The following is a 20043-nucleotide window of genomic DNA, read 5'->3' as shown; positions in this document are numbered from 1 at the left end:
TCAAAGGAGCATCGTGTAAAGTGAGATCGATATTTAATAAGTCATTACTGTTTACAGATGGACCTGTTCTGGTGCATACAACCTTTGGCGACCTTTTGAGGTCGCTGGAAGCCCCGAATGGATTCTCTTCGCCTGAAAATATCGCGATGTCGCGAGAAGGTGTCATTGTGGTGAATTACGAACGTGGACACATAGCAGCGTTTACCATAAATGGGAAACGCCTTCGTCATGAGTCTCATAACGATAACCTTCAGGTATCCTCAATCAGCCTTTGATTAATCTTTAACATTCGTGTTATGGTTTTCTATTCCTTTCAGTGTCTGCTGCTCAGCAGAGATGGCGAATACTTAATGACAGGAGGAGATAAACGGATCGTGGAAGTTTGGAGGACTTTCAACCTCGCTCTCCTTTACGCATTCCCAGCTTGCGAAAGCAGCGTGCGTTCTCTGGCACTCTCACATGACCAAAAGTGAGTACAATCGAACATCTTTGATAATGTATATCATCAAAATCCAATATTATATAGAGAATCTTTATCAAAATGTTAAATAAATCACGAACCTTATACATATAATGTTACTAAACATAAACAATCCAAGATCATTTGTAATTTGGTTAAAATGGCGCACTCTGTACAAGGTACAATGACATTTGGCGAGTAAAATCGCCTTATCGACTTCTGTTAGTTCTGGCCGATAAAGTAGGTACTTGAAATCTGCGTTTGTGTACCCACGGAGCTGCTCAAGGGCGAAGAGATCATCTGGTACCTTTCTCCACACACGACAAAGATTACCAATGTGCATAACAATTTTTTCTGGAATTTTTGAAAAATATCAATTTATAGAGAATGTAAAGCATATTGTACTATACAAGGAACAATTTTTTTTTCTTATACAGGATGTTTGCTACTTTTCCGCCAAGATTGTAAGAGCATGATTTACAAGTGAAAACAAGAAAAAAATGTTATATGAAGTTTGTTTATAAACGCTTTGTTACGATGTTATAAGTAAATATTGCTCCTCTAAGGGTTGCGTAGCTTCCACTTCTATTTACAATTTCATGTATCAATTTATTCTATCCTTTTAATTAACGAGAGAGGTAGAAGACGCATGTTATGAATTTCCACCTCCGGGGTATATCCTCCCTCCCTCGATCATTTACCCACGATCTTCAAATGTTTTCAACGTATACTCATCCCCTGTTTCAGGTTTCTCCTGGCCGGTCTGGCAAACGGGTCGATCGTGATCTTCCACATCGACTTCAACAGGTGGCATCACGAGTTCCAACAACGTTACTGAGACTGCTTCGCGTATGTCTAGCAGAATCGTACTCGCACGAGCACACTCCAGCTGTTGTCTGGCATTTTTGCACAACACCGACGGATTTCCCCCAAGCCATGGATGCGTCGCAACGGTGACAGTCACAGAACTATCTAACCACGAAGTGTACTCGGCAGCAACAGATCCACGATTTCACTAACAAGAGTAACGAACGCGTCGCACGATCTCCTGCAGTTATCGCGCGATGCGTTCGAGATATTTGGAGATAGGAGCAACGAGCAACGACGCTTTCGTAACCGTTTATTACAATCAGATAGAGGGCCGCTGAGAGTAGTCGCCGTGCAGCAAGTATTCACGATATTCAGCGTTTAGCAATAACTCGCTTTCCGCGACTCGTAACAATTCAAGACAGTGCTTCCGTGACGCGAACCGAATCGACGGCGACGCGCAAGCGAACAGTAGAACGAAGCTTCGATGGGAGCCAGTCTAGAGCTTTCGAGGGCGCGTTGTTCCGTGATTCAGATCCCGGATGGATGCGTCGTTTGGCTCCCGGAGCTCGAGGAAGTGAACATTTAAGACAGGGATTAAAACCGACGCGTCCCTCAACGCTAGTCAATTACGGAGACTCGGATCTATCTCTACGCTTGCGAGACGTTCAAAGGCCGATTCTTGGATACACCCTACGCGATGGTAAGGGCCCACCCATGTTACAGTGAACGGATAACATGAGACTCGAGAGGTATCCAAGATGTATACAATTAAGACGGTGGTCTGGGTCCTCTCGGGTCTCATCTTCTCATCCATGCTTATATCGACACGAAAGTTTGATCGTGGACCGCTCTTCTACCCACAAGACGCGTGGAAAAATCAACGACTCCTCGCCTGTAGGACTATGCTTTTTATTACTTCAGACCTCTCCCAAGTATCGTGCAATGGAATGTTCATATCATGGGTGAGCCCTAAGCACGCTGGTCCAATGACAGATCCGCGGACAGCACGATGAGGAAATCGTGAACAGTCTCTAGCAAGGCGAACCACGCGTTCGCAATTCCCGCCGCGAGATGCGCGGGGTAACGGCCAACCGACACCTCTAGCGCTAGTAACGTCCCATTGTAAATACGATAATCTCTGCGACGTATAAATATACATATATAAATATATACATATATATATGATTTATTATATATATGTATGGATAATTCCGTACTTAGGGTGGCGAGCGAATGAGCGAAAGACAGGGGAGAGAAACGCGTACCGTTTCGACAGAGAAATTGTTTCCATTGTATTCTGCGCCGATGTCGTAATTGCCGTGATACGAGACACTTTTTGGCTAAGCACTTAGTGAATTCAGTTTACGGTATATACATAGAAACGACACACCCGCGAGATGTGCACGTTAACGCGGGCATCAGACGCGAATTACCCGTACACGTTATTATAGGCGCAAGTACGTCACGTGTATAATCAACGGTGCAACTATAGCGACCCTGTTGAATCGGTATCGAGAAGACTCTGAGGCCATGAGCATGCTGAGTGCCAACTGCTAAATGGGTTTGTTCAGGTTAGCAAACTATATCCAGGGTTCCATATCTTTTTTTCAGAATAAATTATTTCTCAAAGCATTATATTAAAGAGTCATGGATTTTTACATGTCATAGAGGGTTCCATATTTTCTCCCAAGACAAATTATTTTTCAAAACATTATATTAAAGAGCCATGGATTCTGCATGTCATAGAGGGTTCCATATTTTGTTCTCAGGACAAATTATTTCTCAAAGCATTATATTAAAGTTTCATAGATTTTTATATGTCATAGAGGATACCTTTGCATTTATTAACATTTTGAGTATATACCCACTTCGACACCAAGTCTTAGCGCCCCTCAAAGTCTATTCCAAATTGCTGGTAGCCCGCACTCAAGGATGCCACCTCATAGTTACTCTGCTGACTCTCCAAAGTCACCATATTTGCATCGTCCACTGTACAGGTCTGCACAAGAAGCACTCCCGCCTAGGGGCGATCGACGCTTTTCCCACGATGCCGCGTACGCTGGATCGCCCCCGTCTTGAGACACACGCCACCGTTCATCACAATCATGATCCACCATCACCAGCCCCCGCAACACTTCCTATTCCTTGACGTTCACGTCCTTCGAAAAAGATCCTAATTTTTATCAAAGCCGTCCAGCTTAACTTTTTGCGAGGATATTTCTTGGTATTTTCGCACGCGAGGTATAATTAATCAGCAAGACAAAACGTTATATAGGCTTAAAAACGAGGAATCACATCCCGAGTTCAATCCCACCGTGGCACTTGGCCAGGTTGGGATCGACGTTGTTTGTGTGAGCGTGTCAGAATGGGACAGATACAGGAGTTAGGTTCGAACGAGAAATGAAAGAGGTCGAATCGATTAAACACTCGAGACTTTCACGACCTGTGTTCTCGTAGTTGACGTTGTTCTAGGATTTGGATCGATGACCTGTGTCTTTTTGGGCAAGTGCAAGAGAAATCGATGGGAAGCCTTGTTTGAATGTCTCGAGTTCATGCGTCTCCTTATCGGAGGATGCGATTGACAGCAAGTAGGGTGTCCGAGTTAACACGTTCACTGTCCCCATAAGCAAACATAGATGTAATTTGCACGTTCTAGAAAGCGTCTAGTTTCCTCAATGGAAGCTGTGCTGATCCATATATGGGCCAGAGACTCTTGGATGAGAACTGTTCTGAATCACATGTGGGCCAGGGGTCGATGAACTTTATTACTCGAATACATGGTTTGTGTTATAAATGCCTAATAACTAGGAATGCACTAGGAGCACTCAGGGAAGCTATAGTTTGATCAAAATCATTTGATGATATAATAGAAGTCACGTGTATCGTGATTAACCTGTAATTCTGAAGAAACTTTAGTTAATACTTGTTCAAGATGACACAACATATTACCCAAAAGACTCGAATAGTGTCAACTGCTAGATAAATAGTTTGAAAGATAAAGGAAAGTAGTGTGAACGTTCTGAAAGCAAGGCAAGGCACAGGAATAGAGTATGTTCGTTCGCGAATGATCCAAGCGACTCTCGTTTACTCGTCATTTCGCTGTAGAACGAATGCTAGTCACTCATTCCTTGAAAAATGGCGACGTTCACGGGCGAGTATAGATAGCGTAATTGCGTCGTAAGAGATGCGTGTGCATAGCTTCAATTGTTTACACTCGTGGTTCGATTGGCATTACGTGTATTGCGAGGATCTACGAAGAATGCTCTTGAGAAATAAAGCAGTCTTTTCGTAAATCATGTTTTCGAGATAATAATATTGTTATAAATAAGATTCATGCTTTTAGACATCATTAATCCATAATTAACAAAAAGGTTTTGCATTTCTTTCGGAATCCTCTTCAGTAAAAATTTCACAAATTATTGGAATCTTTCTCAAAAAGTTTACTTATTAAATAGAATATCGTCCAGGGACATTCTTCGAGTTCTTCGATACAGATGCCATTGTCTCGTTCACTTACCAAGGTAGCAAGTAGCGATTTCTTCTGTCCAATTACGAGAGCCGATTGTTTTCACACGCACGCGCTTAGCTGTCGTAGATCTCGATGTGTTTCCTTTCGTAACGATCAGTGATGTTTCACAAAGTCGAAGGGTCTTCGTGTTGAGAAGGAAAAGAAATGGAGGACAAGGGAGCGAGGGCGCGAAGAGGCGATAGCGTGAGAGGGATGCAGAGTAAATGAGAATAAATCGGAGCGGGCGTTTATGGCCGCCGTCAGTGGTCGTCGCGACGCTATTCTTTTGCGTCGTGGGTTTGTGCTGTGCGCACCATCGCGATTTTAATTCGATTTAATGATACAATTCGAAAAACGACATTGTCGTCAGTCATATATACAGTGACGAGGCGAAATTTTATTCATATGTTCTATACTTGCTATTTTAGAGAACCATTTTTGTGATGTATGTACACTGTTTGCTGCAGGATTACCCCCAAAGGAGGGGGTGGCAATTTATGGTCACAATACTCATTTCTTTAAGTGTAATGTGATATAAGATTTTGCAATTTTTGGAAGGGTTTCTTCAATTTTAGCTTTAATTTTAAATGAAACGTCAACGTTTGGGAGTATTGTTTGTTGAGAGAAGTTTAGAATTACCTCAGATAATTTATATGTACGTTTACTTGCAATCATGTTCAATGTGATCTTTCAGGACACTGATAAAACAATTCAACTTAAATTTTATTTCCATATTTTCGCAATTTTATTATATATGCAATGAAATATACCTAAGCGTAATAAAAAAAAAAATAATATTCACTATACGTAGCTGCGAGCACGAAGTACTTAAAAATACTCACGTCTGTACATGGCATAGTTTGAAGCACTCGTTGATGCACGAGTGAAATGTACTTACATTCTGGTGTCTCCTTTTATTTCATAAATGTAGTCCTTAAACAATGTGATTTTTAAAACATATAATTAAAATAACTTTAATATATTAAAGAGAATTTAAACTAGGCGATCGTGATGAATACAACTAAGTTTGCTCAAGTATGAAGTAAATGTTACTTATTTCTTATTTGTACAGATCACTTTCTGAAAACGCAGTTAAGAGTCTTTAATGTACAATTCTAATGGAAATAATTTCCTGTCGTACCCACATGCATATATGGCCAACAGTGTACTTAAAATCAAAGCTGAAAGTCCGACAATTTTTTCTCAAATTACAACCCAAGAAAAAGGACACTCTTACGACCTTCTCAGAACGTTTCTAGTCAGGACTTGCGCGAAGGATCGCCGCTGACCACTGACGGTGTCAATTCCTTAGATGTCGAATTACACTTAAATCCATTATACAGGTCTACGTAGTAGATATAAAAATAAGATGCATGGTGCCGCCGTTCTAGCGATCAATCCACTTTTTGAGCTTGCGGAGTTCACGATAATGTAACCGTAATCGTTGTAATTAGCCAAAAAAAAACGCGAATTTTATTGTGCACCCGTTCACCACCGATCGATCGATCGATCGATCGGCGGATCGAATCGCTATCGTAGAATTTATACGCGAGTAGGACGGTGTTACGTGTGCGGCGAACGTGTTAAGAAGAAGATAAAAGAGATGAAAAAAAATACGAAAAAATGAAAAAACACAATGGTGTATTATCGCTACTCGTTAATGGGCGTGCTTATGCATGATTGTTCGTATCGTTCCATTCGTGAGTCGAGAGAAGTAAACGAGCGTGCCTGAGGAAGCTCTGCGGACGATGAGTAGCGATGGGACTGATACGGTTACGTATCGATGATGTTAGAGCATTTCTATGTCCAAATGATGCTCTATATTCTTGTATCGATAGTACTATCAGTCCCATCTCTAGTTACACGTAAAATAGCGCAAAATCGAGCTGGAGAGTGTGTAAGTGAGAGTAATCGTGCAAGCTTGCGGTGTATGCGTGAGAAAGAGGATCGTGCCTGGTGCTTTGGATAAATGTTAATTTCACGCGTGTTCAACTGTTCACTTATGGTACTTAATGTACAGATGCGTACTGTCGACACCTTATTTTCGCTACGATATAAGAGGCTGAGGAAAACGGCGAAGAGATGACGGAGCGACGAAGAAAAAACAGACAAAATCACGACGCGCGCGACATTCTCCTCGCATTGCCTGCTTCTAACGCGTCGTCTAGTAGTGCAACTCGGGCGAGAATGCGCTCGTGGTGACCGAGAAAACGCGAAAAACAAAAAAAAAATGGTAAAACGAAATCGAAAAAAAAGCCGACAAAAAAGATTTAAAGAAAAAAACAGAGGAGTTTTTATATTTGTTTATAGGTGTGTGAGAACGCTGCACTTCTCGAGCAAGTTGTTAGTGAATTCCCTCCATATTGCTATTATATATAAAGGAAGTTAAAAAGGATGCAAAAAGAGAACAAGTCGATTTCTGTCCGTAACTCGAACTTCGGTACACACACAAACACATACACACACACACACACGCGCTCACGCGCGCTTTAAGGGTTAAACGCTACTATTTTAAATAACGCTAAGTACAACGCTACAAACAAAGGTTTCGCCTATAATTATCGATTAAACAAACTACACTTTATTCTCATTATTAATTAACATTAATTATTATTCTCAATTACTATTAATTACGAGTATAATTGTTAGTGTTCTTATCACACGTTTGTGGTTACAATTCGATACTGTACTGTACTTAACTATTAATAACGCGAGAGTCGCTGAACGCTAGTGTACACATGGAAATATTTGTATATTCGAGAAACGTTCAGGGTTCGATTCCGAAACGGTTTCCGTATCGTGCCGGTTGTTCGCGACAAACCGATACACAGAGGTTGGGCGAAACTGTGTTAAGAGACAAACGGACAGATGAACGACGAAGAAAAAGAAGAGGATTGACGAGTTAAGGATACGGAGCTGCCCGTAGAACGTACTTAAGTGTAGATTAATCGAACGTTCCCCGTTAATAAGCATAATCACGGGCGGATGAAGAGGAGACGCGCGCAAAATGGTGCGGAAATGATACATACTCGGACGCTTAATCGTTACATTTGTAACTCGTTCAGTATTCGACCCTCTATTGCACGATACAGCCAATTGGAAACACTGTTAACCCTTTGCTCTCGAATGGTTTCGCCATGGCATGTCTCAGCATCTCCTTCTCACGTGAAAGTGTTGAAATGGTCCCTGTCACGCCCATCGAAGAAGTTTACAGGATGTATACTTTCATATAGGGAGATCCAATAACTCCACGATCAATTTTGTTTAAAGTAGACAACGTAGCAGTCTTGAGCAAACACTATTAAATTGATCGATCAATGCCCAGTGTTTCCCAGAATTTATTAAGCTGGTAATCAAGCCTGCCAAACTGTCTCACCCTTTTACAACTACAAGTTTCTCTGTTAATACTTATCCTTCGACTCAAAAGTTAATTAATTCATAGATATATAGATAGTTAAGGAGTAATTTCTTTTTTCAAAATGCAACTCTGTCCACGCAATAGAGGGTTGACAGCCCAGTGGGGAGAAGGGAGTTATGATAGTGAAACGAAAACGAGACCAGAGGTTATCCTCCAGTCCGACGTGTCCCTTCAATCCGCTGTGCCAAAGTAATTTTCCAATCAATCGATAAAAGTCAATATACACGCGATATCGTAGAGAGAACCGAGCGAACAGGCACGAGGAAAACGAACCACAGTGAAATAGTTCGGGAAACACGTAGCGAGGGAACCGTAGATCGCTAAAAGAGCGAGATTCATCGAGATTCATCCGCGTCAAGTAGCGTTTTATAATCGTGAGCCCGTTTCTTATGATAAGCGATAACGATAAACATTGTACAGCATTCGTAATGCTACAACACAAACTGAGCCATCCGCTCTGGATTAAGCTTAAGCCCATACGGTTCGCGAGACCTGTTAACGCTCTGCCTACCGGCTTATTCAGGCCTAGTAACCAAAATTCTATAGCTTTTAAATGAAACCTCGAACGAGAACTTTCTATGTTGGTATATATTAATATGGGCTGGCGTGCACACTGTAGCTATTACAAGAGCTTAGTCTGTTTCCCCGTATCGCGAATTAGAAACCAAAAACAACGTTATCCCAACGACCGCAGACCTCCAGGCTCTAGTGCTTAGAAAAGCTTAGAGTACTCGCACACGTGAGTCGTCAGCGATGGTTGGGTTGACAGGCTTTCGTAGGTAGGCGCTAGAATTAAGGTGAAAAGGTTTTCCGGTAGGCAAAGCGTTGATCGCTGCAGTTGCATTTCTTCAAGACTGAACATCGTTCCGCGGCATTGTATTTCGATTAATATCATCGCCACACGTCACGTCGATCGTAATTTCGAGCCAGCGTCCTGGAACGCGTATCACAAATTTTTCGATTAGTCAGACGAAAATAAAAAAAAAAAGAGCAAAGATGGAAACAGGAAAAATAGCGTCGATATGGCCTAACTTTTTTCACGGATTCACGGGCACGATTGTGTAGATGGATGTAGCGAGCGAGATGGAACGAGAAAGAAAACGAGGATCGATGTTCGATCGACGATCAAATGACTGCAATTAATTAACCTTCTAAACGAAACCTCGATGCTTGTCTAATATGATTTTCCGATACGTAAAACGAAGTCAAAATGAATAAGCCAAATTCGTAACCGCGACACCCACGTCGATCAGTCTCTTCGTCGACGACACGGACGACGCAGGTTTACTCCCGGCACCTTTTAAGAAAGATAAAAAAAAAAATAAACAAAAGAGTACTATTAAGTAGAGGTACTTAAGTCGTTGCTACATACCAATATAAGCTCTATTGCTTATTTTATACTTAGTATTATCGTAACGTTTCGATTAGAGGTAACATAATGGGAAAGTTGTATCTTAGCATAAGGTAGACTAATCTGTAAAGATAAGTAGTCAAATAAATGAAAAGTACATTTGATGTTGGAGACGGTTTTACTTCTTTACTTTCGATCTATGCGCCAAATCTTTCGATTCCACATTTTGATGTTATTTTAGACTGCTTTTTATGTTATGTTTAGATGCAATGGACTTGCAGCTCCCCTACACAGGAAAAGGATCACTTTTTCTAATGAAACAACTTGTTCTACATGGTACCGATTTATTTATTTCGTTCACAATCAGAAAGAGGCTACTGTGTGCCTGATTATATAGCACAGATATACATACTCGTTAGAAAATGCATACTATCACCGGTACCGGGTGGTATTCATTTGATTCGTCAGTAAATTTGGCTAAATGCGATTACGAATATCACTTTCAAGATCAGAGTCAGGACCGGCTTTGCGTGAAAGTAAACGGTGCACCGTATCGAGTCATCGCCTCTGACTAAGTGTATTTCTAAACGAAAACGCAATAAAACAATAAACACAGAGGACAAGACCACCGTATCAATGTAGCTTTCCAATCAGATAAAGTAGAGGCTGATCGAATTATCAATGAGAAAGCAAACAAATGTATCCAGCTTTCCAAACATCCTGATAAAGCTGATTACATTATTAATCAGCTTTCTAGTTTAAAGACAACCAAAGTCAACTGGCGCAATAACGATTAAATCTTGGTCAATACATATTACTCTAACCTGACTTAAGCAACATTTAATCATCAAGATTTCATAACTTTTAAACATATTACTTTCAGCTGAAGAACCAAGGTTTCATTTGTTTTCAATTTTTAATATAATTTTAAATAAAGATCTCTCCATTTGGAAGTTATACCAACGCCCTAGAGACTCCAGTGCCGGTCCTGATCAGAGTAGACTTTAAACGAAGGTCTCGTTTCTGCTAGCTGCTCGTGTTGTCGCCTCTCCCCCTCTCCAAACTTCTTCTCTAGCGAGATTGGTGTCAGCCCGTTTCGTTTGCATCGATTGATATGTATGCACGCGCATGAGACATTGTTTTTTGTTTGTCGTCGATCGACGACGTTATCTGCGGAGGAGGATTTCGCGAAAGGTTGCTCGGGACAACTTGTCTCGATGCTAACTCGAACGACGTTTTGACGTACAAAATAGAACGACGTTTTAACTCGAACACCGACGCTAAGCACATTGAATACACGGGAACGGATACAAAAACGCCAGACTAAAGTTGTCGGTACATCGACGAATACAGGACAGTTTTGACTTTAGATACATCGAGTGTCGTTTCTAGCTTCGACTAACGCTTGTCCGTATTCAAAATCAACACAGATCGAGTTGCAATCGATTTGTTCGCACGGAATAGTATCATATACCGTGCCCCATAGTCGTATCAATTAACGGAGGCTCTCAAAGCCATTGCTATCCTCACTATTCCTCGCAATACAAGTAGATTCTTCCTTCGTAGTCAGCCTTATCGAACGACTGCTCCAATCGTGAAATAGTACATGAATTGTTCTTACGAAAGTTACAGTAAGCTCAGTCTGTAGTAGAACGTTTTAATTGTATGAAAAATACAGCGATTTGTATCTCTTTTTGTTGGTGCGAAGCGATGGGCATCGCTGGAGCAACAGACGAGACGAGAAGTCAGCCACGAGCCAAATTGACTGGACACGGTTTTGGTACCAGGACGTTACAAATATATACATCGAGGATTAAACTATGAAAAGCATACATGTGCGCCAAGTTTATGCTATGCTACGCTACGTCTACTACCATCTTGGCACATTTGTCTTGTTTCACTACTTATAATATCACCTATTCTTAGGTATTCGATATTTGTATTTGTTCACTTGCGATTGTATCATAATATATTTGTCGATATAGGTCGGGTATACTTTCAGTTAGCAATGGGCGTTCGATATATTCGGTTTCAAATTTTGTTTATAGATGTCTTGAAAAGTTTTGATAGGCTCGATATGTGTTGAGAGGAAATCATGTCTTATACTTTCATGTTTGAAATGAAGTATTATATTACCTGTATTCTAGAACAGAATGCACATAGTTTGCACGCGAGAAGGACGCGTTTGAACCAAATGCAATCCGCGCTAACAATACATAACTACATTTATTCAACTTTATTATTAAAATGTTGAATGGAATTTTATATGTAGGTCCTGTTTGCTTTTAACTAGTCAAAGACTCGCTTAAACAAAAATGTTATTCCTCATTTTTATTTTAATTTTACATGAAGAATCACTCCCCAGCTGTATCACGAATTTTGGCCCTCTCTAACTGTCAATTATCGATTCTTCTATATTCTTCATCCTGCATCCACTGTCCAGAGACGCCCATGCACATCCAATTCTGTACATTCTGTGTGTCGCGTTATAAATTGAAGTCTCTGATCGTTAAGCAAATCGAACAACTATCAGTTTCGTGGTCGACTATAGTATCGATAGAGCAATCACGCTATTTTATTCTATCAGCCTGTACTTCAATCGCACACCCAGTGTTCTCGATTTTGAAACGAGTGCGTTCGCTACACGTGTTCCGAATCGATCTTTCTCTATCAGAGGTGGGACAAATTTTATTCGAGTAATAGATAACGAATATAATCAACATATGGCAATTTATTCACGACGTCCACTTGATCAAATAGTTAAATTTTGATTTGTTCAAATATTTCATTCTATAGTTCAAATTCGTATTTTATTTCATTCACACGTTATTCAAAATTTTTATTTAAACAAGAGTTTTGGCCATCTCTGTTGTTTGCTTTGCGATGATTCGCACAGTACACACGCATTACTACCGAGTACACGATCGAGTGTCGAGCATCCATCATACATCTACGTTCTTCTCGGATCACGTTTCGCAGGCGTGTACAAATATTATTCTCCTGTGAGATGAAAAGCTCTGCACTGTACTATGTATGAAGGGAACGGGTAGTACCACGATAAATATAGAAGAAAGTTTCTTTAATTTTGTTATGGGTGTGCCTCTCTCTGATTTAGGAGGTAGTTACATTTTTGACACCCATGGTAGATTAGATTATTAAGTCAAAATGAATATTAGTTGGTCACCTTTTACCAATTTGTATGATATGTTTTTTTTTGTGCTAACGTAAAGCTACGTAAATTTATAAAGTTTATAGTACCATAACAAATTTATAGAATATTTATGAAGTTATATATAAAAATTGTACGAATTTTTAAAGAATTATGATTAAAAATATTTACATATTTCCTTGATTCTATGTTTGAGTGTTTAGATATCTGAATATGTTATATAGAGAATAATGGCAGGATATACATATATTCGTAATAATAACATTTGTCTTCAAAAGAACATTTCAGAGAAGGGAAAGGTCCCTCACAGTGTTTAACTTCAGAGCCTGATAAGTTAGGTGAGGACATTTTAAATATCTGTGGGATAAGGCGGCGCTAGTGTCGCGGCCTACATAAGTTCCAGAGCTACTCTGCTCAGAAGAGAATGATAGCATTCACGCTTGCTTTTGCATCTGTCCGGGAATCTTATCACAAACGGTGCCCTTCGACGAGCTTTATACCTAAACATGTTTATATCACTGTAAATAAGTACATTTGCGCAGAAAAGTGACTGGGGAGCGTGAATTAGTAAACATCTATTCTTTGTTTTGATTATTTCTTTTTTTTTCCTTTTGGTTATTTTGTTTGGTTTCGCGCAATACACAACGATACAGCGTTACTGTTAGGAATATTGCTATTTAAAGTCTAAGGAGAGGTTTATCTGGTAATATGGCTTATTGTCGTTAGAACGTTCTCTTCACGGTGTCATGCGTAAGTTGATCGACAGAAAGAGGTATTCCGGAAGCACGTAAGGGGAATTTGATCGTTGCAGGTCGAAGACTCGCGAGAACCAATGTCGGAAGCGATTAGTATACGTATATTGTTTCACCTGTATATAAATAGTAGGCAACTGTATGTATAGACGTATACTTGACAGTTTTTTGCGTGTCTAATATTTTTGAACACCACTGTATGTCTTGCATACAGTAGAACCTCGATAGCTGCACGTGTATTTCGATGCTTGCACGGGATGACAAGTGAGAGGGATGGTTACCTAGCAACAAATGACGTTAAGTACGATCCATACAGAATAGAGTTATATATTTTAAGAAGGGTCTCTAATTCTAATACAATGACTACCTCGACACTTACATGCATCTCAGCAGTAATGAGACAAATTTCATTTGAATAATACACCTTATTGTACAATAAATAATGGTTCAAAGGTATTTTTCGTTCGTTATCCGGCAATCTTCTAATACAAATTTGTCCGGATATCTACAGCTCAGTACTTTCACAAATACTTGTCAACACCATTCTCGCGCAACTATCGAGGTTCTATTTTATACTCGAACGTATACATTGTTGTCGTGTTTCCGTTACTTAGTATATTGACGAATGGGTCTTCGTAATGTATCTGCTTTTCCAGCAATTTTGAACCTTATGTTCGAGACATCCAAATAATATATCTGAAATCTATAGTTACAATCTCCGAATAAAGCTCTGTTCTCGAGGTAAAACGAGCGAACAGATGAAAATAACGACTTTCATCGCGTTTTAACGACTCTGAAACAATTTGAACTGGAACCATTGCACGTTCGATCGGTCTTTTCGCGACAATCCTTTTGTCCGCTGTGCAACAATCGCGTCGGATTGCTGTGTTGGCTATAGCGAGGACCCCATTCCAAACGCTAGTCCGTTGGACAATTATCTTTTTCAATATCGTCCGTGAAAACTTCATGCGTCGTTCGACAATCGTCGCCCGGTGTTATGCTCGCTTCGTTCGATCGGACAGCAAGTGGGGCATCATCTTTTGCAATTTTACACACCGAAAGCTATCGAGGGTCAAACAGTCGGCGCTTTTATATACGGGCCTTGTACAAAATTGATTCATTCACAACCATTCATCGAGTCAAATATATATGTATATATATATTTCTCTCTCGCTGATAAAATATGACGAGTATAGTCGGCAAACGGTCCGTATTTATCTGTATGCACGAATTCAGGTCCAGCCTGGATTCGTTTATGTTCAAAAAATAAACCTATTCTATCTTTTTTTCTCATTCTCTCTCTCACTCTCGCTCATTCTCTCTCACTTTAACTTTCTCTCCTCTTTTTTTCTTGTTTCTTTATTATTATTTTTATCGTTTGTGTTATTTTTTTGGTTGCTTTTCCTTTGTTTTTGATTTCAAACATTCGATCGTCAGGATTACTTTTGAGCAGCCCCGCCTTACCTTCGATTCTCTATTTTATACTATGCCTCTCAAACATTCTACTATGTTCTACTACTTGGTTTACTATTCCACGCTCGCCGTATGATTATATTTCCAAAGCACAGAGTTTTGTTGTTTGTTTGTTTGTTTGTTTGTTTGTTTGTTTGTTTGTTTGTTTGTGTTTCTTCGGAGCCATTTGAGATAGAAATTGTACTTAAGTCAGTCAAGCGGTGTGCATTAAATGACGACAGAAGGAAACAACGCCCAAGCCGACGTCTGACAAAAACTGCGACTTCCCGCGAAACTTAATTCGGCCGTGTTGTCTTCATCTGGAAATTTCAAAAGTCGGACATGTACTGGTCCATGTCCATTCATTTAAGGGCCAAGGATTCCCATGGCCACCTTCCACTCCATTTTATGTAATCAGTTTAAAAAAAAAAAAAACAAATATTTGTTGCTTCATATTCTACACCATTTTATTGTGAAAGGAAATTCTTCAATTTTTGAACACTATAAAGGCTAATAAATCTGAGTGGTCAAAGATTTTCTTAAATACGATGCTTGAAACCACATGAAACTAATTTATTTCTCAACGAAATAATTGCAAAGGGTTAGAAGGTAATGCTCCTAATACTCACCTTTTATTCAAACAACTCAGACTCATTGGAAGCGGCTCCGAATTCACAGATGGAACGTGACCAGCGACCGTTTCCAACAGGGTGTACCATTGCGCCACGGGATTCTTTTTATTATTCAGCATCTGCAACCAATGGTCACGACCAACGCCGATGAAACTGGAGCCAATGGCCGTGCAGCCCATTAATTCGTTCGATCCAATCCTTAACAGAAAATTAGACGATTGTCGTTCGTGACTCGTCGATCTACCTATAATTCTTTCAATAATCCCTTCTCGCTCACCTGTCGTAATCGATAACTTTTACTATGAGACTGACGTCCTTGATGTTGTCCTCTGGCACGTGGAACACCAGACCTTCGTTATACACTGGGAACAACGTATTCTTTTTCACGGCTGTCTTCTTCTTTTTGATCCTTTTACCTTGGCAGAGCAGGTCCACCTTCACGTACGGGTCTGGAAAACAATTTATTTTATTTAAACGTGGTTTATTAATTATTCACGTATTTACGATTATACAACTAATTATATACAGCTTGAAACAAATGTGTGTACGTATGAAGTGATTTGAAGTTCTTCAGAAGCTTTGTGTTACTCTTATTTAATGAAACTTATTTTCCAAAAAGATGATATCACGATTACTATACATATTTAAAAAACTTCATCAGTATACAATACGCAGAACCGATTGTGCTCGCTGTTATTATCATCCATGTATCTACTTTGAGGTGGAAGTAAGCATTTTTTCACAAATGCTCCCGCTTGTTAATTTTTAAGGTGTTCGTACAAAGCGAGACGCGTATTAGTATGGAAATTTTATTATTACTATGCGAATAATAATAAAGCAACAAGAGAAGGCAGTGACTCAATACCTAAACAAACAACACTGTCATTACGTTGTAAGCGAATCAACGTTGCGCAACGCGTCGCAGATCCTTCCGCGAAAGCGTTCTGGTGCAAGACAAAAGAATACCGAGAACAATTGAGATAAATTTACCAGATGATCCTGTTATATCCATGGCTTTCAAATTTCTAGCCTTAATTATGGTCACTGTTAGCCGACCAGCTGTTGGTAGGTAGCAGAGTGACAGCATCAGCTCTCCCAGGTCCATTTTTTCCTGAAAGACAATTAACGCCATGGTTCAGTTTATTTTCGTCCACCTGTTGAAATCAATTATTTATAGCCACACCAATTCTTTATCGTCTTAGAAAGAATACAGAATTTATTTACTAATTGACGTTACGACCTATAATGAAAGGCTGCTTCGGGATAAATATTTAAAGTTCAATCAAGGCTTTTCAAAAAGGGGCACTAAAGTATTCCTTCATTTTAAATATTTAATAATTTAAGTTACCTGCATAGGGCACATGATGTTCATCGTGTAGGGGATTTCTTGCTCAAGGTCGGTGCACTCTAGTAATCCCTTGACCACAACCTGACCGATCAGATCGTGTCGAGAGAATCGATCGAAATCGTAAACAGAGAATTGAAGATAGCGTTCCCTCAGTTCCTCGTAGGACACGCTGTTGACAGATGTCAATTTCATCGGTATTTGTCAGGAAATGAATCCAATGATTGCTCTCTGTTAAACTTCTAGATTCGAGTGAATGAGCTGCACTCACCTGAAGATGAATGTCTCGTTGAATACGGGGTTCAAATTCTTCCTGTGCACTTTCGTATGATACTTCTTCTTACTATCAGGTAACAGGTATATCTTTATGTAAGGATCGCTGCTGCCTGTCACGTCTTTGACTGGTAGTTCTCGAGCTTCCAAGACCTAAACGGGACGTTACGTTTCATTCAAAGGTTGCCCTGTCCATCGAATCCAAATAGTAGGATAGGAATAAGTTCATTCGCGATAAATTAAATTGATTGTTCGTTATTTTTCTTAAGAATTTTAAAATACAGAGTCTGTCCCAAAAGTAAGTAGAATGACTTTTCCGTCGACGAAAATTGCGGGATTCAAACAATTTGTGGTGAGAAAGTCTTTTTCAAAAGACTCGTGGTCTAATATACTAAATACTTAAACACAGAAACTGATAATTGAAATAATTCAAAAATTACACATTACGCTTTCAGGCGCGAAAAAATAAGTGAGAATTTCTTCTATTCTCTGGATTAAAATTTAATCTAATCATCGCCGTGCTTAATCTCGCGCTTGTGCAGCATGTTTAATTCCAGCTATTTAATTCCGAATATTAGCATAATTGCGCGGTCAGAGATGAAAGATCCAGTTCTCCGCGGGTAGCTAATCGTCCGCGTTCCTTTATCTCCGTCCTCGCGTAGATTTATGAATGAACCGCGACGCGTACACGCGTTTCGCGCGTTTATATTTCTATGTCAGAAAACGTGGGTGCCCTATTTAGAACAAATTCAATCTCCTCCGACCTCGTTCGTACGCAGGAACGGCAACGTTACCCAATCGACGTCGAGTCGTAATCAAACGGATACTGTGGACGCGAGTGTCCGTCGCACGAGCGCTGCTCGTACTTCATTATCGTTATCCAATAACTCGCGCTAAATATGGCGGCCACGTAATTAGCCAGTAGAGTGCAATCGTGAACTGAATTTGCCCACGCGCGCCAAGTGTTGCGAAAACGTTTCTACCGACGCACAGTGCTTCGATTATGCTTGTGCCAGAACCGATGCATGAATTTTGATCTTTTTTCTCTTGTAAAATAAGAACCTAATAATAATAAATATGATTGTTTTCGTTATCAGAATTGTCATCTAAAAAGCCATGCCGAGTGCAACCGTATTTCCTGCAATTTGGAAAGCGAGAAAGCATCTTAACGAGGACGAAATTAATTTAGTCGACTCGCTTAAGATGTTCCCTCTCAAATCTCTTCACCCGTAAGATGGAGAGGCGAATTGGAGAATTTTATGTACAGAGTAAATTATTTTAATTTATAAATGAATTTATCATGGAAGGTGCGTTGGATTATGGGAAAATTCTGAAGACATAGGCTACGAAGAATATCCAGGACGATATTAGCATTTCGCAGAGGAAGACCGGGTAGGTGGAAGCGTCAAGCGTCCATAATCACTTAAGTTGATTTAAATTGAACCTGTAGCTCCTTTAACGCGTGACAATTTATAATCAATTCGCGTAGGAAATTTATAAATTGTTGGCGCAGAAAGTTTATAAATAGCGTTAATGTAACAATGTTAGAATATATATAAGGCAACAGTGTACAGTTCAATATACTTCGAACCCTTTGCCCTACAAATGAGGTATGTTTTGCTTTTAACTTTTGTAACATATAAAGTTATGAATCGCGTTATGGTTAAATTTGACTTGTCCCATTTCTTTTTGCACTTTATAAAACTATACTATTTAAAATTTATTCAACAAATGAACGTATATATTATTGTTTTTCAGTGTCATAGTTGATCTAAGAATGCTCGAAGTTTTAAGTAGATTATGCTGTCACTGATCACTAAATAACTTTAGATCTAATAGAAAAATTAAAATGAAATGAAAAAAAAAAATGTTGGATTTCTGCGAAAAATACCGTTAGATTATAATTTGAAAGTTTGATTTTGTCTGATGCGAGACCTTCGGGTCAACAGTGACCGAAATAGCTAAATTTTGATCCAAGTTTTATGACTGGGTGATACCTGAACGTCGAAAGAGCACGATCGACGGGAAATTCCCAAAAAAGGGGATTGCAGTGAAACAACAATATGACTCTGGGCTTTTTCAGTTCTCGTAGAAATCCGACAGTGCACGGATCGAACGACTCGGGTAGACCGAGCTCGCACTATTTTTTTTGTAAAACGCCTGTATTTCAGTCTCGTTTTGTTTCTTAAATATATTACACCAAGGAAGACTTAAAACCTGCGTGTTTTATTTAGCTAAATATTCAACAAAAAGAAAAACGTTTTTAACAGATCGTAACCTTCCGTAATATTCTCTTTATGCCTCGAGCAAGTGTCTTAAATCTCAAAAGGACGCTGAAGTACGAGAATGATTCGCGTGATAGCGTATGTGAAATTAATTTCACCTCCTTCGATTAGGCCACCTTGGATGCCTTTTATGCGTTCTCACCAACGGGAGAATCTTTCGCCAATCGGCGATGGCGGCAGCCTTGGGACGCGTAATGGGGTTTAATCAATGCGGTCGCACGCGATCGAATATATCATAAACTGAAACCGATATAATTCCGGCGAAACTGGAACGCGAATGTCGGTCATCGTTTGCGCGGGAAGCATTCATCTCGCTGCCTCTGTATGTCCCATGTCGATTTCGCAGTTACGTGCGCCGCTTAAAGAAAACGCCCACGGTGCAGCATCTGCTCGATCATGGTATTCGTTCTGTTGCGGAATTTAAGATGCCTCGAATAGCGCGTGATATCATACGTGATACTCGTCGCTCGATTAAGACGTTTGATGTGCATTCCGTCTTGGATTACACATTCGAGACGGTTTCAGTGAAGTGGGAGATGGGTGAGAACGATGATAGGAGAACGACGATTGCTAATTGTTTCATTGTGA

At 39.9% G+C, this 20043-nt stretch overlaps 2 protein-coding genes across 16 annotated transcripts in view; one reads left to right on the top strand and one right to left on the bottom strand.

Annotated features, from left to right (window-relative positions):
* The window catches only part of LOC128875095 (neurobeachin), a 242142-nt gene extending 232424 nt beyond the window's left edge, over positions 1-9718 (top strand). For all 15 annotated transcript variants that reach the window (XM_054120434.1, XM_054120431.1, XM_054120430.1 and 12 more), the window contains 3 exons: positions 58-254; positions 318-469; positions 1208-9718. In XM_054120434.1, coding sequence (XP_053976409.1) covers positions 58-254; positions 318-469; positions 1208-1298 — 440 coding nt within the window. In that variant the 3' untranslated portion in view covers positions 1299-9718. The remainder of the gene's footprint in view (positions 1-57; positions 255-317; positions 470-1207) is intronic.
* Positions 9719-14730: 5012 nt separating this feature from the next.
* Positions 14731-20043, bottom strand: part of LOC128875098 (synaptotagmin-10-like) — a 49729-nt gene continuing 44416 nt past the window's right edge. Inside the window, exons 5-10 of the mRNA XM_054120444.1 lie at positions 17169-17323; positions 16901-17069; positions 16543-16663; positions 15830-16001; positions 15550-15750; positions 14731-15240 (exon numbers count right to left, since the gene is read on the bottom strand). Of these exons, the coding sequence (XP_053976419.1) occupies positions 15237-15240; positions 15550-15750; positions 15830-16001; positions 16543-16663; positions 16901-17069; positions 17169-17323 (822 nt within the window). The 3' untranslated portion in view covers positions 14731-15236. The remainder of the gene's footprint in view (positions 15241-15549; positions 15751-15829; positions 16002-16542; positions 16664-16900; positions 17070-17168; positions 17324-20043) is intronic.

This window comes from Hylaeus volcanicus, chromosome 4 (assembly GCF_026283585.1).
Source record: "Hylaeus volcanicus isolate JK05 chromosome 4, UHH_iyHylVolc1.0_haploid, whole genome shotgun sequence".
Classification (NCBI taxonomy): Eukaryota; Metazoa; Arthropoda; class Insecta; order Hymenoptera; family Colletidae; genus Hylaeus; species Hylaeus volcanicus.
The sequence above is the reverse complement of the archived record's forward strand: the minus strand, read 5'-3'. Positions and strand labels throughout refer to the sequence as shown.